General features: G+C 35.6%; 1 protein-coding gene across 3 annotated transcripts in view; it reads left to right on the top strand.

Moving 5' to 3' along the window:
• Window positions 1-24,960, top strand: part of Ide (insulin degrading enzyme) — a 92,677-nt gene that overhangs the window by 41,719 nt on the left and 25,998 nt on the right. For 2 of the 3 annotated variants that reach the window (XM_076834211.2, XM_076834210.2), the window contains exons 6-14: window positions 1,227-1,339; window positions 2,410-2,572; window positions 3,327-3,419; window positions 3,858-3,949; window positions 4,927-5,007; window positions 6,493-6,596; window positions 18,661-18,763; window positions 20,255-20,377; window positions 22,970-23,052. In XM_076834211.2, coding sequence (XP_076690326.1) covers window positions 1,227-1,339; window positions 2,410-2,572; window positions 3,327-3,419; window positions 3,858-3,949; window positions 4,927-5,007; window positions 6,493-6,596; window positions 18,661-18,763; window positions 20,255-20,377; window positions 22,970-23,052 — 955 coding nt within the window. Of the gene's footprint in view, window positions 1-1,226; window positions 1,340-2,409; window positions 2,573-3,326; window positions 3,420-3,857; window positions 3,950-4,926; window positions 5,008-6,492; window positions 6,597-15,247; window positions 15,263-18,660; window positions 18,764-20,254; window positions 20,378-22,969; window positions 23,053-24,960 lie in introns of those variants that run through there. The other variant, XM_077105327.1, reaches the window with a different exon arrangement.

The raw sequence follows: 24,960 nt of genomic DNA, 5'->3' as shown, positions 1-24,960 counted from the left end.
CACTGAGTTGCTTAGCACCATGCAATTGCTAAGGCTGGTTTTGAACTCTCAATTCTCCTTTGTCAGCCTTCTAAGCCTCTGGGGATTACAGGCGTGGGCCACCACGCCTGGCTTGTTGTTTTACTTCTAAAAGTAAAATTTTGTTAATATGCTTGTGTGTGTTTGTTCAAAATATTTAAAAATGAGATTATACTACAATTTGCGGTTTTCACTTAATAGCACATGTAGATCGATTCTGTGGGTATGTGTGTGTGTGTATAGGTTTGTAAACTTTATAAGTAAAACCCTTTATAAAAGAATAATGTAGGTAAAAATATAAAAGTAACTCATTTAGGTGGCTATATAATTTTATCAACAGTTAAAAGTCTTTTTTTTTAAGAGAGAGAGAGAGAGAATGAATTTTAATATTTATTTTTTAGTTTTCGGTGGACACAACATCTTTGTTTGTATGTGGTGCTGAGGATCGAACCCGGGCCGCACGCATGCCAGGCGAGCGCGCTACCGCTTGAGCCACATCCCCAGCCCAACAGTTAAAAGTCTTTGAGTTACTTTGGCACATTATGATATAAAATCTTACAGATCTTGGAAGAGAGTTGTGATCATCTTACCCGAGAGCCTTATTTTATGGAGTAGTTAAGTTTGTGCAAGTATTTTGTTCTCATGATTGGTAAAGCTGGGGTTAGAAGCAAGTGTCCTGATTCCTCAACTAGGATTCTTTTCATCATTTTATAGTATTTTCCCCCACATCAAATACTTACTAAACTTTAACATTTGACTTTTAACAGTGAGTTTGGACTGTATTTATAAGGTAAATGTTATACCTTATACTTTGCCAGTATTGGGAATCATAGTTTTATTTCCAAATAAAACTAAATGTTCTATTACTGTTTCTAATACATGTTTTAAGTTTATTGCAAGATAATATTTGTGAGTTAGTATTAATATTATGACTGAGAATATTTAAATATTTAAATTTTTACACCATGAAAAGGTAGATATGGGTGAAGTATAATCAATTAGTATTGTTTAGCAACTTTAGAATTTTCATAGGCACTGATAGGATTTAATTGAGTGTTTCATCTTTATCAGATGCCTTTTTTGGTTTGTTTTTATTAACAGGTTTTCCTCCTTTAAAAGCCCCTAGACTTTTCAGGAAATATAAGGTCTTAAATACTATTTGCTTTGTATTATGATTAATTAAACTGTTTCAATGTCTTTTTTTATAGAATCTTTAGATGACTTAACTAATCTTGTGGTAAAGTTATTTTCTGAAGTAGAGAATAAAAATGTCCCATTGCCAGAATTTCCTGAGCACCCTTTCCAAGAAGAACATCTTAAAGTAAGTCCATGTATTATTGGCATTTTTTTTTTAATTTGTGAACATATACATCTAGTTTACAAGAAGAGGTTTCGTTACTTAATGTGGTTTTTAAAAAAAATATTAATTTTCTAGTTGTAGTTGGACACAATATCTTTATTTTATATATTTATTTTTATGTGGTGCTGAGGATCGAACCCAGGGCCTCACACATGCTAGACAAATGCTCTACTGCTGAGCCACAACCCTAGCCCCTTAACGTAGGGTTTTTTTTTTTTTTTTTTTTTTCATATTTTTTTAGTTGTAGTTGGACAAAATACCTTTATTTTTATTTGTTTTTATTTTTCGTGGTGCTGAGGATCAAACCCAGCGCCTCGCATGTGCTAGGCGAGCACTCTACCACTGAGCCACAGCCTCAGCCCCTTAATTTAGTTTTTAATATTTGTCAGGTTACCTGAGTGTGGTGGTGACACATGCCTATGTTCCCATCAGCTCAGAAGGCCAAGGCAGGACGATTGTAAGTTCAAAGCCTGCCTCATCAATTTAGCAAGTCTCTAAGCAGCTTAATGAGACCCTGTCTCAAAAAAAATTTTTTTTAAAGGGCTGGGGATGTGGCTGAATGGATAAGCACCCCTGGGTTCAGTACCTGGCACCTGCTCCCACCTCCCCAGAAAAATATATATTTGTCAGAATAATCAAATCAATTTTATATTTATTGGGAGTGTGTATCACCATAAAAATACCAATATGTTCTGATCTCTGCATGCTAAAAGCAGTTTTGATGTCTGTAGCCTTAGCAAGGCTGTGAACATATTACATACTACCAGGAGGCAAGCATCCCAAACTATCTAGCTTTAAGGTCCTGGGGTCCTGGGACAGCTTACCCACGATAATGAAATTCTGCTGAGAACCTGATTCATTTATTTCTTAGTGACCAATTCTTTGTGGTCTGGCAATCAATTTTGCTCCTAAATTTGGGATTCTTCCATGAAAATCAGTATTCTTCATAACTTGTAAATAATTTATTCAGTAGGAATTGAATATAGTGCATCTTTTGTGATTCATTTTTTTTTTTTTTGTTTTTTCCCCAGCAACTTTATAAAATAGTGCCCATTAAGGATATTAGGAATCTTTATGTAACATTTCCCATACCTGACCTTCAGAAATACTATAAATCAAATCCTGGTCATTATCTTGGTCATCTGATTGGGCATGAAGGTCCTGGAAGTCTGTTGTCAGAACTTAAATCAAAGGGTAAGTATCTTGGGTGGCACTTTCTGAGTGTAGTATGACACCTTTCACTCTGGCTTTCATTTTCTCCTAAATATTTTCCTGTAAAGGAACATTTTTAAATTGAGACTGGGATTACTGAGTAAAGTGATTGTTAATATGCTTTGTTTTTTAGTTTGGGGACTTTTTTTTTCATAATTTTATTTTACCCTTTAGTATTGAGCCATGAAGATTAGAAATTTCAAAAGATACCATCTAGCATTTTTTTTATTTTTGTTTTTGTTTTGTGGTGCTGGGGATCAAACCCATAATCTCATGTGTGCTTGCTAGTCCAGTGTTCTCTCTCTGAAGTATACCCCCAGCCATGTTTTGAATAAGAAAAAGGTTAAAAATAACAGCCTATATAGGATATTCTTTACCATCTTGGTGAAATGTCAGTACATAATATTTATTTGCCTACTGTAATCCATCAAATCAGAAGGGTGTAAAATCTAGATAATAGATGATCTCCAGGGACCCTCCCATCTCACACAATGTTCTTTCACATAACATTTAAAGCACACTAGTCATAATTTCTTAATTGGAAATTAATTTGAAGAATCTTTAGGAAGGCTTCTATCCCATAAGTTCCTTAATCCCTTTTCTAAACTGATTTTTGCCCCCTGCAATAGGTTCCCTAATCTCTTGGAACATACACTATAAATTGAAATTTTAAAAAATCTTTTGCCTTGAAAGAAACCACACATGAATTCATATTAATTTTCTTTGTATGTTGCAGGCTGGGTAAATACCCTGGTTGGTGGACAGAAGGAAGGAGCTCGAGGTTTTATGTTTTTTATCATTAATGTGGACTTAACTGAGGAAGGATTATGTAAGTGTTGGTTGACCTTGGTTTTGAAAGAAAATTGAATTTTTATGATTTTTCTTCATTTCTTTATACTGTGGATCTGTTTTATGTGGAAAAGCTATAAACACTTTAATTCATACAACTTATTCATGTATTTTTCACGTGTTACTTGACATTTGTTTTGTGAATGAGTTTTCCCCCTTAACAATTGATCATTATGTTGCACTTGTAAAATGTGTACTTGGCTTTTCATTTGCTCATTTCCTACCCCAAAACCCTTCTGTCGCATATCCCTGAGCCCAGAGGGCCATGTGTGAGTCACCTAAAAACAGTCAGGGAGGTGAGGACTCTGTTTTCTAAGAGGAACCATCTTTCACTTACCTGACTTTCCCTTAGAAGTGAGCTCACTGCTTTGAAGAATTCAAGGACTGAATGGTTTTTAAGTGTGCCCCTTTTTTCCAGTACATGTTGAAGATATAATTTTGCACATGTTTCAATACATTCAGAAGTTACGTGCAGAAGGACCTCAAGAATGGGTTTTCCAAGAGTGCAAGGTACTTTTGTTTCACCAAAATTTTTCTTAAGGAATATATTTTTCAAAAACAAATATATGTGAGTTAATTTAAATTTAAGGCCCATTTAAAGTTTTTTTTCCTCATTAAAGTCTAAAATTTTGCAATGCATTGTAGTATTAGTTAAGACTTAGTTGCACTAGTCTGATTTCTACATGGGCACAATTAAGGGTAAGGCATTATGTGGCCTTCTTTAGGAGGGAAAAGGAAAGAAAATGGATTGCTTTTCTATCCCTTAGAAGAAAACCAACAGTTCGTTAAGCTGGTATTTTTCAGGACTTATGTTACTCCCTGCCTGAAGCTGCATGAAGTCTGTCATTTCCAGATCTGGTAATAAAAATCTGTAGCATACTCAAAAGAAATAGTGAATTGTTTTATGTATGATTGTGTTCTTAAAAGTGATTTTATTATTGTATATATGGAAAAACCTAGCTATTCTTTTTTTTTTATTTATTTTACATTAAACAAAAGATGTTTTCTTTTGAAAGTTTTTTTTTTTTTAATACATATATACTTTGTATTTAGGCCTATCAAGGTTTGAAAACATATTTTAGGTTGAGAAACATCCTCTCTAGGTAAAAGTTTAAAAAGTTTTAATCTGGCTGCGGTTCTTTGACCAGGTCACCAAAATCATCATCTATGAAATAGTTGTATCGAGAAAGGTTCTTTTGCAGTTTCTCTAATTCTTTGAGTAATAGTTCTAAAAATTGAAGCTATAGAATTATATCTATTTTACCCATTGTTCACCTATTTTACTTTGATTTTAAGTCTAAATTGATGGGTTGAGTTTGATACACATTAAGAAGTTTTCTTTCCACATTCTATGCATTTCTAAATTAAGCATAGCTATTTTTTCAGAAAGTGTGATAAAGTTAAATGCTGAGTAGAAAGTTTATAGTTCAACTGAAACACAAAAAGTATCTAAATAATAGTTGACTTTTATTCACTTTCTATTTTAGGACTTGAATGCTGTTGCTTTTAGGTTTAAAGATAAAGAGAGGCCACGAGGCTATACGTCTAAAATTGCAGGAATATTGCATGTAAGTTTTTTGTTATTTTCCTTTTTATATTAGTGTATACAATATCTCAAATAGTGCATAGAACTTTAGACATAATAGCAATGAGGCAAACTAATGACCAGATATGTTTCAATTCTTAATTTTTATTATCCTAAAAATTACCATCTGTAATATTTTCATTACATAGATATTTTGTTTATTGGCTTAATTTTTTCCATATTTTTATTGGTGTGTTGTGATTATACGTAATAGTAGGATTCACTGTAATATATTTATACATACACATGATATGACAATATAATTTAGTCAATATCAATTCCTTGTATTTCCCTAATATATTTCACTTCTATATATGTCAAGTGTTACCTCTGTGAAAACTTTAGATCATCTACTTTCTTCCATTTCCTTTGTTACCACTCTAGTCTAAGCTACCATAGTTTTTTCTTACCTGGACTGCCATGGGCTCTTACCTGGAGCCTTGTTCACCGTCTTGTTCCCCACTGTGGGTTTTTTCCTATAACCTTGGTGATCTTTCCAAAACTAAAATCAGATTGTTTCCCTCCTCTATTTAAAGTCCTCTAATAATTTTTCATCAGAATTGACATAAAATTCAAATTTTTCTTTGGCCTGTAAGATGGTCTGGCCAATATAACTGGAGTGAATGGGAATAGGACAGGTGGGACGGAGAGTGGTATAGAATGTGGCCACACGGGGCATGTGTGAAGCCCTGGGTTTGATCCTCAGCACCACATATAAACAAATAAATAAAGGTCCATTAACAACTGAAAAAAAAAAGTTTTAAAATATTGTATCAATATATTTAAACTGTATCAGCATTTCACTATCAAATTTTCTTCATTACCAAGTACTGTACTCACATTTTTCCTTAAAAGAAAAGTGATTTTGCTATCTACACTGAGAGTATATTTGGAGATCAAAAGTGTATTGGAGCTGGGCTTGATGGTATATACCTGTAATCCCCATAACTTGGGAGAGTGAAGCAGGAGGATCTTGAGTTTAAAGCCATCCTCAGCAACTTCGCAAGGCCCTAAGCAACTTAGCAAGACCCTGTATCTAAATAAAATATTAAAAAGGGCTGGGTATGTAGCTCAGTGGTTAAGCACATCTGGGTTCAATCCCCAGTACCAAAAAATAAAAAATAAAAAAAAGTGTATTTGGCAGAATCATCACACAGTATGAGCCTACTTAAAGATGTGTTAGGTAGAATTTGTATGTAGCTCAGTGGTAGAGCATTTGCCTAACATGCTCAGGACCCTGGGTTTGATCCCCAGCACTGCAAAAGAGTGGAAGAAAAAAAAAAAAAAAAGTGAAGGAAAAGGATTCAAGAATACAGATTTTTTTCCAGTACAGTAAAATTTAACTTAAGAAAGGGATGTGGGGGGTGAAATAATGGATTTAATATACTAGAGATCTGTTTGCTTTAATAAATGAAGCTCTATGGTAGCTTTACAAATTTTTATTTATTTACATTTTCCTTTTTCAAAGTATTATCCCCTAGAAGAAGTACTCACAGCTGAATATTTACTGGAAGAATTTAGACCTGACTTAATAGAGATGGTTCTTGATAAGCTCAGACCAGAAAATGTCCGGTGAGTCACCTACAAATTTTACTATTACATTAAAAATTTTCAGTAATGATTAGAATCTGAAAATTTGAAATGGTGAATGAAATACTTTCAAACTTTTTATCAAGCATGATTACAGAAGTTGTTGAGAATAGCATAATGAACCAACACCAAGATTCAGCAATTACATGGCCTATCTTTTTGTCTCTTCCCACCCTTTTTTATTCATCATCCTGATTTCCTAGATTATTTTGAGGAAATATTTCTGAAAGTTGAAGTAAAAAGCAATCATAATTGTATTATAATGTATGAAATATAATAAATTTTCTTAGCTTGTCTTCTTTTTTATTTAAGTGACCGAAGTATTAGCTCACCTATATTATATGGCTTTTTTACGTAAGTGAGGGCACCTTTTTCTTTTCTTTTCTTTTTTTGGGGGGTACCTGGGATTGAACCCAAGAGTGCCTAACCACTGGGCCACATCCCCAGCTCTTTTTTACATTTTATTTAAAAACAGGGTTTTGCTAAGTTGTTGAGGATGGCTTTAAACTCAAGATCCTCCTGCTTCAATCTCCCAAACTGCTGGGATTACAGGTATGCACCACCACACCCAGGTGGCAACTCTTTTTTTCAAGGTAAAGTAAGGATTACAATCCCAGAATCCTTCTGACTAGTGAATAACCAGGAAATCAAAAATTCAAGGTTTTATATTAGCAGCATTTTTGCTATAGAGAGATTATTATTCCCAAAAGAGCTTGTGGGCTACCACATATTTCTGCCTTAAAATTGAATTTCATGTATTCAGTCTAAAATTAAGTGATGGATATGACATAGAGGAAAACAAACCAAATTCAAACTCAGTTTCTCCTATACTTCCACTCAACATACACTTCTGACACCACGTTTGTGGGAGTCTTACAAGCAAAGAGTGCTGCAGCAGTAGACACCAGCAATATAGTGCAGATCTGACATGACCTGAAGCTGGATTTAGTTAAATACTTTATTTAATAGTAGAGTATTTCAGTAAGTACAGATAATTATTAAACTTAGAATTTTTAATTTGTAATAAGATTTCTTGATTTCCTAGTTTAAAAAATACAGTAAGCATCAAAATTTACAAATCTTCAGTGAACCAGGCACACATCTGTAATCCCAGTGATTTAGAAGGCTGAGACAGGAGGATCACAAGTTCTGGGCTAGCCTGGACAACCTAGTGAAACTGAGTCAAAATAAAAGCAAAAAGGTTTGGGCATATAGTTCAGTGGTAGAACTTCCCTGGGTTCAATCCACAGTCCACTGCCAAAAAAAAAACCCAAAAACTTCCTTAATGATAATAACTGATGATTGTATAGAAATTAAATCTCTTATTTCACGTACCCAGTAACAATAAGTTATAGCACGTCTCAGTCATTCTTGTTGCCAGTATTTTAATTACATATTTGTTGCCTAATCCTTAATTAATCAGGACTTGATTACAGTATGGAAAATCCTATTGAAGAACTAGTAAAAGTTACTGAAAGATAAAGATAATAAAAAGATAAAGCTAATCTTTTTTTTTTTTTTTTTTCTCCTACTGGGGATTAAAACCGGAGGCAATATACCACCGAGCTACATCCCTAGCCCTGATAGTCTCATTAAGTTGCTCAGGCTGGCCTTGAACTTGTGATTCTCCTGCCTCAGCCTTCCAAACTACTGGGATTATAGGTGTGTGTCACTGGCCATTTATTAGTTCTTTAACCCTCAGCTACTTTTCCTCCTTCTCTTCATTAATACCCAAACTTTTCTCACCTTTGTAATGGACATTTGGTTCAGCCACCAGGCTGGTCCAGACTACTGACAGCAATACTGGTATAGCAAGTGCCTCCCCTTGGTCCTCTTTCAGATAGGACAGAGTTACATAGGTGCAGAATCAGTGGGCTATGCTGATCACTAGACAAAATGATGGCATTTACTTTTAGTGCTGACTTTTCTTAACATAGTAAAGACACAGTTCTACCTCATTAGGCCTTTATTAATTCTGATATCGAGATTTAATGGTATAATAAACAGTTTCTTGCATTCCTGTTTCTAGCATTTGGGGTTATAGCCCTGGTCCTGCAACCACTGTATTAGATGGAAGTGGGGGAACAGAGTATGTGGGGAAGGAAAAAAAGAGTCATTATACCAAGAATTGTATGGTCATACCAACCCTTCACCAGCCCCTCTTCCCAGTTCTAATAAAATGGAGAAATATCTAGTAGTGGAGACACTTCTTTCGTACACCACTCATGTTGAGGGTGTATACACACTCATAAAGGCACATAAGCCAACCCTTAAGGCCTGTATCTCCTGCTTTAGACAACCAACCTTTCAGTTGTCTGTGATATATTTTTTTTATTAAACTATTTCTCTGTGAAGGAAATTTTTTTTTTTTTGTTCATGGTTGGACATCACAGTCTGCACAGTGCGTTTCTTAGTCTAAGAAAATGAAGTTCTGCCATCCAAATTTTTCTCCCATTCTGGTTCTTCTGAGGCATTGCATGTTCCATCAGATAATTGAAGCACAGTCCAGAGTTAGTGTTTATTCCAGTAAGACCCATTTTTAGCCTTCTCCCTGCCTCTAGGGCTATCCGCACCATTCTCACTTGCCAGCTATGTTCAGGGGCTTCCCACCAGAGAATCTGCCATACAGCCATTGGCAATCTCTCTTTTGCTGGTAGGCAATATAGTTTCTTTTTCGGAATTTTGTTCTACAAAGTGTGCCCAAGGAACATGTGTAGATTCAGTTCGTCTCTGAATTGCTTTAGTACCCCATGTCCATTTATTTCATGGGCCCAGATGGTCATCCTAGGTGACACTTGGAAATATCTGCTTGTCATTTCCAGTTGCTTTCTGAACCTGGAAAGGAATTTTTCTGATGGACATCAGAATGCCCTACTTTAATGAACCCCTCAAGTTTCTACCTGGCCAAAGCCATACAACATCCCTTTAATAGGCCAGGTTTCCGTTACCTTCCTGTGTGAGCATATAGTCCAGGTCTTTGGCCATTGTAAAAAAGCCAATTTAAAAAAACAACAAAACAAAACAACCAAAAATAAACACAGGGGCTTTTACCACTGTTTAGTCCTTCAGCATGCAGTTTAGCCCACAAAACTGATTTGTTTTTACTTCTTCGAGTGGCATCCTTCCCCAAAATGAATTCTCTTCACAGTAGAATGAATTGGACATAACTTTCTTCTGTTTATATATGAATACACCACTAGTGAAACTCCATATCACATATATCCACAAGAATGAGATCTTAATTAGAATAAGGTATACTCTATGTATGTATAATATGTCAAAATATATTGTCATGTACATTTAAAAAGAACAAATTTTTTAAAAAAGAAAGAATGTTCTTCATTCACCTTGAAACTAACACCTATACACTGGGCACCTCTTTGTCAGTCAGTCAAGAACTGTTTTAGGACACCGTCTAAGTGTCATAGAATCCAGCTGCTTCTCACTCAGTTTCAGAGTCAGTCCTGGGCAGAAGGGGCTTCCTTCTGCCCTTGAGTGTCTCCTCCCTGTATTCTTCAGGTGACATGATTCTGTATGAATCATTTCCATTTTATTGTGGAACTTTTCTGGGGAATGCTGTGCCATCATAATGTTTGTGGGTATTTCAGGTTTCAGGATTATTTTATGTCCTTAATTCATTGAGATAGTCTCAATGTTTCATTGCAAACTACTGAATGCCTTTCAAGTGGAAATTCTCTAGTTCAAAGTCCCAGGTGTTATCATGGAGAGGACCGTTTATTGGGTTTTATTCTGAGCCCCAGGCTTCATTCCACATAGGGCTATCAAAGAATTTGTCCATACTAGCACTTCAACTTCTTTTTTGAACTGTGTGTGGATTTGGGCCATCTTAGTTTCCACTTAGCATGTGTAATTAATATTGCTTAAAGGGAAGGGGGCTTCTATTTTATAATACTTAGTAAGCAAAGTTTTCCCCAGCCAGGCATAATATCCATTCCCATAAAACATTTACATAAAGGAGACACACTTTCTTGATATAAAGTCTATTTAAGAATTCCAACTTTTGTAATCTTATCAACCCTTACATTTTTATGTTTTAATCCCAGAAACTCTTCTTCTCCACCCCTAGATCATTTTACTCTGTCTTGCACAAAAGGCTTTGGGTCCTTGGCAAAGGATTGAGCCAAGAGACCTTGGCCCTTTCCTTAATCTTTTTTTTTTTTTTTAAGTTTTAGGTGGACACAATATCTTTATTTTACATTTATGTGGTGCTGAGGATTGAACCCAGTTCCTAGTGCATGCTAGGTGAGCATTCTACCACTGAGCCACAACTCCAGCCCCCTTTTCTTAATCTTTATCTTAATTAATTTGCCTGACATTGCCCCAGGTAATTTCAGAATATATTTGTCATTGTAATACCTGCCTTCTTTTTTGTTGTTGTTGTTGTTGTTTTTTTAATATTTATCTTTTAGTTGTAGTTGGACACAATACCTTTATTTTATTTATTTATTTATTTTTTATGTGGTGCTGAGGATCAAACCCAGGGTTTTGCATGTGCTAGGTGAGCGCTCAACCACTGAGCCACAACCCCAGCCCATAATACCTGCATTCTGACTGAATTCCTCCAAGTTCAGATAACACAACAAACTTGTATACAGTCCTTTAACATTGGGAGACCATCAGGGGCTCCCTTCAGTTCATCCATTCTTCAGTGGGACCATATTAAAACCTGTGCTTTGCGGGTGTGGTGGCACAGGCCTGTAATCCCAGCTGCTGGGGAGGCTGAGGCAGGAGGATCACAAGTTTAAAGCCAGCCTCAGCAATGGTGAGGTGCTAAGCAACTCAGTGAGACCCTGTTTCTAAATAAAATACAAAATAGAGCTTGGGATGTGGCTCAGTGGTTGAGTGCCCCTGAGTTCAATCCCGAGTACAAAAAGTAAAATAAAACCTGCATTTTAACCCCATCAGTGTCATTTTTTTCTCCCACTCTTTTTTTGTTGAGGGCACCAAGGATTAATATGGGAAGGAAGAGTTTTAAGTGTAATAATAGAACTGAGTTGATGATCTGTAATCTTATTTCCAATGACTAGTTTTGTGGTTTTATCACCTACTAGTCATGAAATTTTGGATAGATCACCTGTTTTCTTCAATCCAGTGTTTATTAAATTACTAATGTGAAACTCAGGTTCGGAGTCCTGTAAAGGAGACTTATGAAAAGTTAACTCAATATAATGTTATGAATGCTGGCTCTCACTTAATTTTCTTGAACCTGCAAAATGGGGATAATATTTTTATCTTTTGTGTCATGTAAAATTATTTACCAAATTTTAAAGGTATTATTCAAATACAAGCTATTTTATATTATATCATGCAATAAAAATGTGCTTTTTTGCAAGGAAAAAAATTATTTTATTTATTTGGGTGCTAGAGATTGAACCCACAGCCTGTTGATACTAAATACTGAGCTACACCTCCATTCCACCAAAAGTCATGATTTAAATCATGTCCTAGACTTAGTAATTTGACCCAGTAACTCTTTGTAGGAGTGAATTTGCTGGAGTATACATTTTACTTTTGTTTAAATTGCATGTTTCTAAATTTGATGGCAAAGTTCAAACCAGCCTGGACGATTTAGTGAGACCTGTCTTAAAAGAAAAAAAAATTTTACCAAAGGATTGGGGATGTAACTAAGTGGTAGAGTGCTGGCCTAGCATGTGTGAGATCCTGGGTTTGATTCTTAGCACCATCAACAAATAAACAAACTCAAGAATAAATAGAATTAATTAAAAATAATGAATAAGCCGGGCATTATTTAAAAATGAATAAATAAATAAAATTAATTCCTCTAAGAACAGGGAAATCTATTAAATACCAAGGTGTCCAGTTCCATTTCTCCAGTCCAAATTTTTGGAAAAAATTTTTACCTGTTCAAAGGGATTTGCAGTATTATTACCCTCTTTCCTTGATCTATCATTTGGTGCCTGTTTTATCATATTAAGTCTACAAGTACACAGAGAGTACTAGGGATTGAATCTGGGGTGTTTCATCATGGAGCTACATCCTCAGCCATTTTTACTGTTTTTTTTTTTTTTTTAATTTTTATTAGAGCATTATAGTTATACACAGTAGTTGGGTTTGTTTCAAAAATCCTTACATGTATGGAATTCAGTTTCAGTTCACATTTCTCACCTTTTCCCTGCATTCCTCCCCTTCCCCCTTCCACCATTCTCCTTCCTCTACTGATATTCATTTCACTCATTTATTTATTTTTGATTTGTTCTTTCTACTTATACGTCAAGGTAAAATTTCCTGTGGCGTATTTATGTACGAACATAACATGATAATCTTTTTAAAAAATTTTTTTATTCTAATTTGTTATATATGACAGAATGCATTACAACTCATTATACATAGAGAGCACAATTTTTCATATCTCTGGTTATATACAAAGTATATTTACACCATTCGTGTCTTTATACATGCACTTAGGGTAATGATGTCTATCTCATTTCACCATCTTTTTTACCTCTTTGCCCCTTCTCTCTCTTTTGCCCTATCTAGAGCTCGTCTAATCTTCCCATGCTCCCCTTCCCAACCCCACTATGAATCAGCTTCCTTTCAGAGAAAACATTTGGCATTTAGTTTTTTGGGATGGGCTAACTTCACTTAACATTATATTCTCCAACTCCATTTGTTTACATGCAAATGCCATGATTTTATCCTCTTTTATTGTTGAGTAATATTCAATTGTATATATATATACCACATTTTCTTTATCCATTCATCTACTGAAGGGCAATCTAGGTTGGTCCCACAGTTTAGCTATTGTGAATTGTGCTGCAATAAACATTGATGTGGCTGTGTCCCTGTTGTATACTGTTTTTAAGTCCTTTGGGTATAGAACGAGGAGTGGAATAACTGGGTCAAAAGGTGGTTCCATTCCCATTTACTGGTTTATTTTTAAACAGAGTCTCACTAAATTGCTGAGGCTGTCCTCAAACTTGCAATCATCCTGCCTTATCTCCTGAGTTACTGGGCTTAGAAGCATGTGCCATCACACCAGCTAGCAGGAGAGTCTTTACAACATGACTGTAAATAAAGTTCCATTTTGAGGAAAGGAGTTATTCGTGGTAAATCCACTCAAGTCCTGCTAATAACTGTCTTCTTATCTTAAAATTTAATAGTCTGGCTGTTGAATGTAGGATTCCATCACAATCCAATGCCTAATCCATGGTATTCAGACTCTTACCTTTTGGAAAATGAAAGCCTTTGCCCATCTCTAGCCTTCTGTCTTTTCTCCTATCTTCCAGCATTTCTAAAAGATGATGGATAGTGATTTTCTTAGAATTGTTTAGTTGCCTAAGCATCAGAGAATATGACTTATATGCTTTGAAATGTGATATCATTTGAATCACTTGGCTTACTTATCCTGGATTTTACCTTTTTTCACTTTAGTCTACTTTTACAGTTTAAAGACCCATGCTTCCTTAAAGACAGTATAAATAAGGAGTGTAGTCCTATCATATACTTACAGGAGATCAGCTCATCACATTTTTCTTTAAGTCATGTATCCTATTGATTGTGGGTTTCTTTCAGACAGTAACTGTATTTTTATCTTTCCCAAAATTTAAGCTGGTTAGGGCTCAATAAAAGTTGATTGAATTTTTTAAGCTTTTAGCCCAACCTTTCTTGATTTGTTCCTCCTTGACTCTTTCTTACTTTAAGAAACTTTAAAAATGGTCTTTAGCATTTTTCATGGCCTTAATTTCTTCAGCTCTAAAGCCTTCTTTTAAGTTTGATTTTAAATTTCATCAGTATTGTTGAGTTCCCCCACTTCCCCTACACATACATCTTTTTTCTTCTATTAGGTTTCTTTAACCTAATGTGAGGGATTGAGGGCGTCACTCACTGGACTTAGTGTGTGAAAGACCTTTGATCTCCAGCATTGCCTTCTCCCAAATTTTTTTTAATTTGATAATGATTTTGTAGGATTCTATTAGTGGGAGGATAGAGTTTATCTAATTTGAATCTCTATTTAAAAAGTCATGAAACTGAAGCCCAGAGAGGCTAACTGACTTGCCTGATTTAGATATTTTATTTTAATATATATTTTTTAGTTTTATGTGGACATAATATCTTTATTTTATTTTTATGTGGTGCTGAGGATCGAACCCAGTGCCTCACCCATGCTAGGTGAACAATCTACCACTTGAGCCACAATCTTAGCCCTTGATTTAGATCTTAACTGAGATTTTTGGCAAGGTCTCAAGAAAGTGAGTCAGAGTGTCTACCAGAATTCAAGTCTCTTATTGCCAGGTCTGTGCCCTTTCCACTGATCCTGTTTGAATTTATCACAGTTACCTATGAGACCTGTTCTCATTCGTTGGCTGTCTTCCTCTTTTTCTCTCAGGGACTTTTTGCAAAAATCTCAAGAGGCCATTCTCTGGGAACTGCAGTTTAAATGTGCTGACTTGAAGTCAACAGTCAGCATTCATTCTAGGCTGACGTTTTCTTGTCTTACTCTTTAAATTTTCAATATGAAAAGAAATGGTCATTTTTCTGTCACCTTTTCAAGGATCATGTCAGTTCTTCCTTCCCTCATGTGTAAAAAGAGCCTGTCATCAGAACAATTTTTTAGGCTTTTAAGACATGGTGTGTAATACAGCTGTCTTCAGTATACTTCAGGTAATGTGAGTTGCCTTTTTTTCCCCCTGTGTGTTCTTCCCTGTACTTCCACACTTCGCTTCATAGATCTTTATATGGATCTGACTTGTGTATAAGCTTATCTCTACTGTCATTCCCTTCCCCAACCTTTATTTATTTATTTTTAGTATATATATATCCTTCCATTGTATATTTCAGTTTTGAAATTCTTAATAATATACAAACTTATGGTCTACAAAGTTGTCTCTTTTTGTTAGTCCAATATTTAATATGTGCCTAGTTTGAGGAACTATGTTTTTATTTTCTTTTTTTCTGTATTTTCTTTTTTTTTTTTTTTTTTTTTGTACTAGGGAACCAGGGGCACTTTAACCACTGAGGTACATCCCTACCCTTTATTATTTTTTACTTTGAGACAGGGCCTTGCTAAGTTGCTAAAGCTCCTTTGAACTCCTGATCCTCCTACCTCAGCCTCCTGAGACACTGGGATTAAGACATGGCCTCTGTGCCTAGTTGAACTGTTTTTCTACTTATTTACTTTCTTATGATATTTCAAAAGTTACCCATGTGCTTACTTTTTACTTGGTATGGAATTATCTAAATCCCTAAGAATTGTACCTGACAAATCTCTCTTCTCTTTTTTTTGACCTGAGCATTACTGGATGGGCTTCAGTATTTGCTTCTCTCTGTGTCATATAGTCTTCTCCAGAGCATCAGACTTGGCAGCATTTCCTGAACTTTTTTACCATCTCTCTGAAATGAGTTTAAAGTTTTATTTCAGAGGGCAGGTTCACTGCCAAATGAACGTGTCAATCTTTTTTAACTTGTGTTCATTTTCCTATCCATTATTCTGGTGCCGGTGGTTATCATCCAGAGAAACCAAAGCCACCCATGTAATGAACTCTTCCAAAATCTGTCATCTCATAGAAGAGAAAATGGGAATACACATTTCAACCAGGTTCTTGTACTTCCTACATATGTTCTTTTTTTAAACCTTTTTTTTTTTTTTAATTTTAATATTTATTTATTTTTTTAGTTTTCAGCGGACAAAACATTTTTTTTTTTAAAGAGAGAGTGAGAGAGGAGAGAGAGAGAGAGAGAGAGAATTTTTTGATATTTATTTTTTAGTTATCGGCGGACACAACATCTTTGTACGTGGTGCTGAGAATCGAACCCGGGCCGCACGCATGCCAGGCGAGCGCGCTACCGCTTGAGCCACATCCCCAGCCCCTTTTTAAACCATTTTTTAAAAATATTTATTTTTTAGTTTAGTTGGACACAATACCTTTATTTATTTATTTATTTATTTATTTATTTTAAATGTGGTGCTGAGGATTGAACCCAGGGCCCTGCACGTGCAAGGTAAGTGCTCTACCGCTGAGCTATAACCCCAGCCCCTACATATGTTCTTTAGTGGTCTTGAGAATCAATCTACTCATTCTTTGAAAGATTCAAACAGTTGAATCTTTGAGAGCTTCAGTTGTTTCTAGGGTCATCTCAGTAGGCTCTGTCATGTATTGAATGCTCTTAAGAAACAGGTCGAACCCTTCAATTGACTAGGTGAGTTCTATATATACCCCACAAAAGGTATTCTGGAACTACCAACACACATCACTTCTTCTGGAAATAATGACAGAACTGTTTCATCTGCTAAACTCTTGGATTCCTCCTATGTCCAAGTGAGTGAAATTGCTTAGTATTTTCACCCAAAAGCAGGTGATAAGATTAAGTCCAGTCAGCCAGGTAGAACATCTTGTCTAGAATAAATAAGAAAAAAAAACAAAGTAGTTCAGACAACTAGACATTACAGCTTGGAATGTCCAAAAAGGGTCCAAGGTTTGGAACACAGAGATCGGGACTCTAAAAATGGATGTGTATTCAGCAGAGAGGTGTTTTGATTGTATATACTAAGCTTTGGGCTGCGAGGCCAACATTCAGAGGCTAGAACCAACATCTAGGAGGACAGGTACAAGCAAGTACAGACATGGATCTAGTAGCAGAATTGCTTGACATGGTGGCGTACTTCTGTAATCTCAGCCACTTAGGAGGCTAAGGCAGGAGGATTGCAAGTCAAGTCCAGCCTTGGCAACTTGGCAAGACCTAGTCTCAAAATTAAAAAAAAAAAAAAAAAAAAAGGTTGGGGATGTAGCCCAGTAACAAAGTGCCCTTGGGTTCAGTCCCCAGTATTAAAAAAAAAAAAAAAAAAAAAAAAAAAAAAGCAGGAGTTGGGGATAAGCAGAACCAATAACAGGGGAACTGACTTCACACCAAGCCATCCAAGTGAACTAGCTAGAATTTTTTGATTATACAATTCAAAGTAGACTTGATCCCAGCCTTGGGTTGAGTCTGCTGATGGCTATAATGATTCCAACTTAATTAATTAAGAGACAGCACAGGCAGAAAGAAATATCCCTGTTGTTGTTCCCTGGGAGATCTTATAAAGTTCCTCTCTGATAAAGAGCTTCTTTTGCTCCTCTGTTCTTAAAATCTTCTGTTCATTTACCTTTTGACGTTGTTTTACCTCGACCTTCCCTTCTTGAGTCTTTTTTTTTTTTTTTTTTTTTTTTTAAATTCCCATTTGACTTCTTTTCTGGACCATTTCTGCTCTCTTAACAAAAAAGCTTTTAGCCTGATACAGTGGTACACACCTGTAATCCCAGTGACTGGGGAGGCTGAGGTAGGAGAATCCCAAGTTCAAGGCCAGCTGCAGCAATTTAGTGAGACCCTGTTCCAAAATAAAAAAAGAAAAAATAAAATAAAAAGGGCTGGGTATGTAGCCCAGTGGTAAAGTACCCCTAATTTTATCTCCCAGTATCCCCCACCAAAAAAAAAAAAAAAAAAAAAAAAAAAGCTTTTATAAACCAAAAATTAGGCAATTTTTGGTCTTGTCCCCTTCTTCTCTAGCAGCAGAAAAGACAAAGGACATATAGTGAATATATTTGATGCTGGTCTGTGGCAAGAAAAAAATCAAACAAACAAATTTAGCAAGTGATTCTAAAGGTTCCTTTGGTGTGTCTCATCTCTGGATGAGTCATCGGGTTTTCTTAGCCATTCCTCTTAATCCTGAGCCTGAGCTGCTCTTGGGAAAGAGTACTGTTTTGTTTGGACTATTACCAAAACGCTTATTCTATCTTTTTCCTTTGCTACTCTTTTTAAATTAGTCAATAGCATTCCTATAAGAATATCTGCTGTAAGCACTTTTTCACACTAAAAATAATGGGCTATAACCAAAGGATAATAGCAACTATAATCAGAAACCTGACACATATTACCTGTTTAGACTAAACTTTACAGGATTTGTTGGATCTTAAGAGACCCATCACATTATTGGATGTTTACATTTCCTTGAATAAGATTCTATAAATTTGTGTATACAGTTAAATGAGTTTACAGGTTTTTTCTATTTGTTTTTTCCATCTATCTCTAGGGTTGCAATAGTTTCCAAATCTTTTGAAGGAAAAACTGATCGCACAGAAGAATGGTATGGGACCCAGTACAAACAGGAAGCTATACCAGATGAAGTCATTAAGGTAGGGTGAACACACTTAAAAATAAGCCTGATATGTGAGGAACCTCAAGAACATGAGCTCCCTAGATCCACCAACTCTGGGCTCTAAAACAACTCAAGGCCTAGAGTGTGGAGATCGATGGCCTTCTGTTGTCTATACTGCCCTTAGAGGAGTAAACAAGGAGCTAGAGAGGTGGAATTTATGCTTTTGCATAAAGAAATGGCTCTCTGGTCCCTTTCTTGTATGTCTGCCAAACAAGCTGGCCTGTAAAGTAGACTCCTAATCTCATGCAGTCAAAGAGCATGGGAGTACAGGGTACACAGAGAAGCACAGATAAGAAGAAAGATAAGAAGCAGTGAGGAAGTAGGGAACATGAAAAACAGATGCAGGGGCTCCGGAGGGCTCAGAAGTCTTGCTAGAAAAGTAGGTAGGAGTAGTCTCTGGGATTCATACTGTAATTGCTTTATTTAGGAAGTGAATTATACCTCCTAATATATCATTGCTTTTTTTGTCCACATAGGAGAATTAGGATTTATTTCAAAACAGATGTGTTTAGATAGTATTTTATCACACTCATCATGCTAAGTGAAATAAGCCAATTCCAAAAAACCGAAGGTCGAATGGTTTTACTGATGTGTGGAAGTTAAACCACAATAAAGTGAGGGAGGAGAAGAAGAAAAGTTCAATAGGTTAGACAAAGGGGAACAAAGGAAAGGGAGAGGAATAGGAATAGGAAAGATAGTAGAATAAATCTAACATAATTTTCCAATGTACAAATATAAAAATACCTAAGTGAACTCCACCAACATGCCCACCCACAAGAATTGGGTCCTAATTAGAATAAAACATATTCCATGCTTGTATAATTTTATCAAAATGGATTGTACTATCATGTATAACTAAGAATAACCAATAAAAAATAGAAAAAATAAAATAAAAAACAAAAAAGCCCTCTTTAATCTGGCTTTCAACCCATGTATGGGGGTAACCTAGCCAAAAGTGTGTCTCTTATTTAAATGACCTATTGTCTCACAGTTGTGGAAATATATCCCCTGTACAGATTATTCTTCCCTCTTTAAAGAACTAGAATAATCATGGTATTCATGTGGACTAGTCAACTTCTTTGTGTTTCAGTCTCAGATTATTCACAGAGTATAGGAGTAATGAGAATTGAACTCAAGGCTATGTGTATACTAGACAAGTGCTCTACCACGGAGCTACATTCCTCTAGCCCACTCAGGTTTTTCCTTAACCTCAGCTGGTCATTTTGGAGATGTGGAAGGGAAAGACAGATGAATACAAAAATCTTCATTTGTACCAGAAAGACCAACTCAAGTTTCATAAAAACCCACAATAGGTCCCAGTTGTAGTCTTTTTATATGTGTTGGAAAAGAATGCTGTGTCATATTTATCCCCTTAATATTTGTTTGGATATTGAACAAAAGCACTGTTTTAAAAACTCTTAATCAGATTCTAATTGCTTTTGTGTGTCTGTGTGTTTTATTCATCTAGAAATGGCAAAATGCTGACCTAAATGGGAAATTTAAACTTCCAACAAAGAATGAATTTATTCCTACAAATTTTGAGATTGTATCATTAGAAAAAGAAGCAACAGCATACCCTGCTCTTATTAAGGTAATGTGCTAGAACAGTAATTATTTATTTATTTATTTAAGATGGAGTCTCACTGTGTTGTCCTGGCTTGTATTTGGTACTTAGTTGATTTGTAGAATTCATATCTTTTAGAAAATGTCACAGAAAAACATATAAGAAGGTTAAAAAAGATTCAAGCAAGGAAGCAAACAAAGCTACTAAACAGCATAGAATCTAGAGAATTGCTTTTTTTTTTTAATATTTATTTTTTAGTTGTAGAAGGACACAATACCTTTATTTATTTCTATGTGCTGCTGAGGATCGAACCCAGAGCCTCACACACATTAGGCAAGCGCTCTACCACTGAGCCACAACCCCAGCCCAAGAATTGCTTGCTTTCTTTTTAAATAAATATTTATTATATTTTTAGGTGTAGATGGACACAACACAATGCCTTTATTTTTATGTGGTGCTGAGAATCGAACCTGGGTCCTGCCCGTGCTAGGTGAGCACTCTACCGCTGAGCCATAATCCCAGCCGCAAGAATTGATTTCTTTACCAAAAAAAACACATCTGGGCTATAACCACAAGTCTGCCAAAAGGTACCAGCCTCGTTTACATACCCTCTGAAGACCCAATAAGGAAGTAGGTTTATCATGAAAGTTAGAGATACGAAAGAATTTCTGAAACATAGAAGAGAGCCTCCCCAAAAAAAGCTTTGGATTTTCTCCTCTTAAAAATAATTCTCAGGGGGCTGGGATTGTGGCTTAGCGGTAGAGTGCTTGCCTAGCATGTGTGAGGCCCTGAGTTCGATCCTCAGCACGACATAAAAATTAAAAAAAGATATTGGGTCCAACTAAAACTAAAAAGTAAAAGTAAATATTTTTTTAAAATATAAATAATTCTCAGGGCTGAGGATATAACTCAGTTGGTAGAGTGCTTGCCTCACATGCACAAGGCCCTGGGGTGATCCCCAGCACCGCACACACAAAATAATAATAATAATTCTCATTATGACATGGTGGCTATGTGGTCAGTGGGAAGGGTGACTGAAAAGTGTATTTTTCCCACTTTTTCAGAATTTTCTTTTCATGTCATTGTTTCACACCTTGGATAAAGAATGTAGAAAAATGAATCAAATTATCACAGCATATTCTCTTTTCTAAACTTAAAAACTAAAAGTCATTACTGTAGATATGTATCTTTCATTGTTTTTATCTCGTCTAAATGACCTAACATTCAGATTAAATCAATGAAACAAGAATTACTGTTTAGGAACATGAAATTTAATTTATCTTGAGTAACTAGTTTATTAAGGAGACAAGTATTTATCTTTAAAAAGAGGAGAAAACATTCAAGTCATCTTTATGTGATATATATTAGGTTATACAAAGGGAAAGCTTGTTTACCTCTCCTGTTTTTTATTGGTTGTCTTCTTAGGAGTGGGGATTGAACCCAGGGCCTTGTACATGCTAAATTTGTGCTCTTATACCCCCAGCCTTTGGTTGTACCTCAGTAGTAGAATGCTTTTCTAGCATACATGAGGCTCTGGGTTCAATCCCTAGTATTATAAATAAAACTTAAAAAAGGAACTGGGGGCGCTGAGGTTGTGGTTCAGTGGTAAAGCCCTTGCCTAGCATGTGCGAGGTCCTGGGTTCGATCCTCAGCACCACTTAAAAATAAATAAATAAAATAAAGGTGTTATGTCCAACTACAACTAAAAAATAAATATTAAAAAAGTGGGGGGGGTACGGAGTGCAGTGGCCCACACCTGTAATCCCAATGACTCAGGAGGCTGAGGCAGGAGGATCACAAGTTCAAAGCCAGCCTCAGCAACTTGGCAAGACCCTGCCTCAAAAAATTAAAAGGATTGGGGAATGTAGCTCAGTGGTTAAGCACCCTTGGGTTCAATCTCTGGCATCTAAATAAATAAATAACAAAAGGACTCACGTATATTAAAAATAAATAAATAAATAAACATTTACTATGTTTATAAGTATCTGAGGGCAGAAATCTGGAAGTTTCATAATTGTGTATTGCTTTATCTATCTGAGGTTAGAGTCAAGCTATTGGCCAGGGCTAACATCATCTGAAGACTCAGTTAGAGCTAGAGGATTCTCTTCCTAGTTCATTTATGTGGTTGTTGGCAGCCTTAGTTCTTCCCCACATGGGTGTCTTCATAGAGTTGCTTGACATGACAACTAGCTTCTCCTGAAATGATTGATCCAAAAGGGAAAGTGAATGATTGAGATGGAAGCCAAAGTCTTCTATAATTTAATCTTGGAGGAATCATACCATCACTTCTATCATATTGCCTTACAACTTTTTGTCTCCTGTGTCCAGAAAGATGAGCACAAGATAGTTGGTATTGGCTTCTTTGCTATAGGCTTCCATCTCCCTAATCTTGTATAGGACATAGGAAGCTGATTTCTCTCTATTAGAGTCAACAGACTTCTTTCTCAAGTTTCCTGCTTTCAACAAGATCTTCTGGTTATGCTTTAAGACCATGGAATACCCACCTCCAGTACAAAACATCAGCTATTGATTGTTTCTGTCCTCCTGACAAGTGATTTAATTGAACAGTTTTGCTGAATGTGTCCCTATTTCCCTAACCAAGTTGTTTTTTCATCATAGGATACAGCTATGAGCAAACTATGGTTCAAACAAGATGATAAGTTTTTCTTGCCAAAGGCTTGTCTCAACTTTGAATTTTTCAGGTATGTAAGATGAATATAGCTATAAAGCTTCTAACAAGTTACATTTCTCTTAAGTTTTCTGTCATTTTGATCATCTGTCTCTAAAAATAAAAAGAATTATAGTTATTTACCCTAGAAAGGGGAAGATATAGTGTAAGAACCAAGATTATTAATTATTCTTCCTTTCCATTAATGAGTATACCCTTTTACTGAAATGTTTTGTATTAGCTGCTTTTAAGAGGACCTTCCTAGGGCTGGGGATGTGGCTCAAGCAGTAGCACGCTCGCCTGGCATGTGTGCGGTCCGGGTTCGATTCTCAGCACCACATACAAACAAAGATGTTGTGTCTGCCGAAAACTAAAAAAAAATAAAATAAATATTAAAATTCTCTCTCTCTTTCTCTCTCTCTCCTCTCTCTTTAAAAAAAAAAAAAAAGAGGACCTTCCTAGCCTTCAGGATTTTGGAGAGGCTACAGACTTACCCAGAAAGTTACATAATTTGGGGTGTTTTTGTTGCTTTGGTTTTATATTTTTAGAACTTGCTCAGAAGAGGTAGTAGTGCACAATGATCTTGAGTCCTTTCCTGTCCTTTCATTGTCTGGAGCTCTCTCTGTTCCTGGCTTGGGTACTTGTAAGTTATTTAATAAAAAGGAAGGTGTTTATTAAAATTTATGAATAATGTTTCTGTTGTCATTTCATCTGTTTCCTTTTATTTATTTGTAGAGTAAAAACATTTATTTGTATAGTTGAAATTTTACTTTGTGAATCTATACTTTATAACTTTACATTTCTAAAATTCATTGCTATGAATTTGTGAAATAAACCTATCATGTACTGATGTTTAATATAATGATCAACTTTTTATTAGTTTTTCATTATTTGAATGGTTGGACATGAAATTAAAGTGAGATGCATTTATAAGTGTTTGGGGAAAAGAATCTGTAAAGAGAAAGTTAATATTCCACCAACAAATATGTTGAGATTGTAGGGATATACATATAAATAAAATAAAGGTGTTATGTCCAACATCAGATGCACATATTTTCTAGGATTGTGCTAATATTTTAAAATTTTAGGCCAGACCTGGCTATCAAATTATGGCTTACTATTGGTCAAAAGCATTACAAAGTCTGCTTTTATTTTTTGATAGTTCAGAGTAATATTTTTGAGACTCTAAGCAGTTTTGCACTTTTCTACTTGGCTGCTATGATTATGAGTATTTTCTTTAATTATTAATCTCTTTTGAGTGTCCTCTGGGTTGCCTAACACAATTCTTAAAAATGGAAATGTCTGTGTCTCACATGTCTACCTATCTTGGTCTGGTCTTCCTAGAGGTAATCACTGTTGGGTTTTTTTGTACACTTTAGTAAAAGTGTGTATATGTGTATCTGTCTATGTGTATCCTTTTCATCTTTTTCAAAAATAATAGGATTCTATTCTGTGTACTTAATTACACTTTTTAAAACCTGCGGTCTGTATTTAAGTATAGTATCTAATTACATTTTGTGTCTGTGGTACTGGGAATAGAACCCAGGGCCTGGCACATGCTAGGCAAATGCTCTACCATAACAAATGAACCAAAATTTACGTATTGCAATTGAATCATGTTGTATTTTAAGTTAGTTTAAGGCTTGCTTCAGTGCACTAGCACAGCTATTGTGGATGCAGCATTTTAAACACTTGTTAGAATCATATTCTGACCTCAATCAGATGGCTTTGAGGTCCCAGACTTGGCTTTTCTGACTTTGCAGTTCTACCTAAAACGTGCACAGTTGCCTATGGGGCTCAGTCACAGCCTCTCTTTGATGATTTTGTTTTTCTGAATCATGTCTTGAGTTTTTGAACTGTTTCACCTAGAAGGAAATCTATCATTATATCATGTTTGAAAGAATTAAGTAGCAGGAGCTGAAGATGTAGTTCAGTGTTAGAG

The sequence above is a fragment of the Callospermophilus lateralis genome, chromosome 15 (assembly GCF_048772815.1).
Source record: "Callospermophilus lateralis isolate mCalLat2 chromosome 15, mCalLat2.hap1, whole genome shotgun sequence".
In the NCBI taxonomy this organism is placed as follows: Eukaryota; Metazoa; Chordata; class Mammalia; order Rodentia; family Sciuridae; genus Callospermophilus; species Callospermophilus lateralis.
Note: the sequence above shows the minus strand (reverse complement) of the source record. Positions and strands in the feature narration are given on the sequence as shown.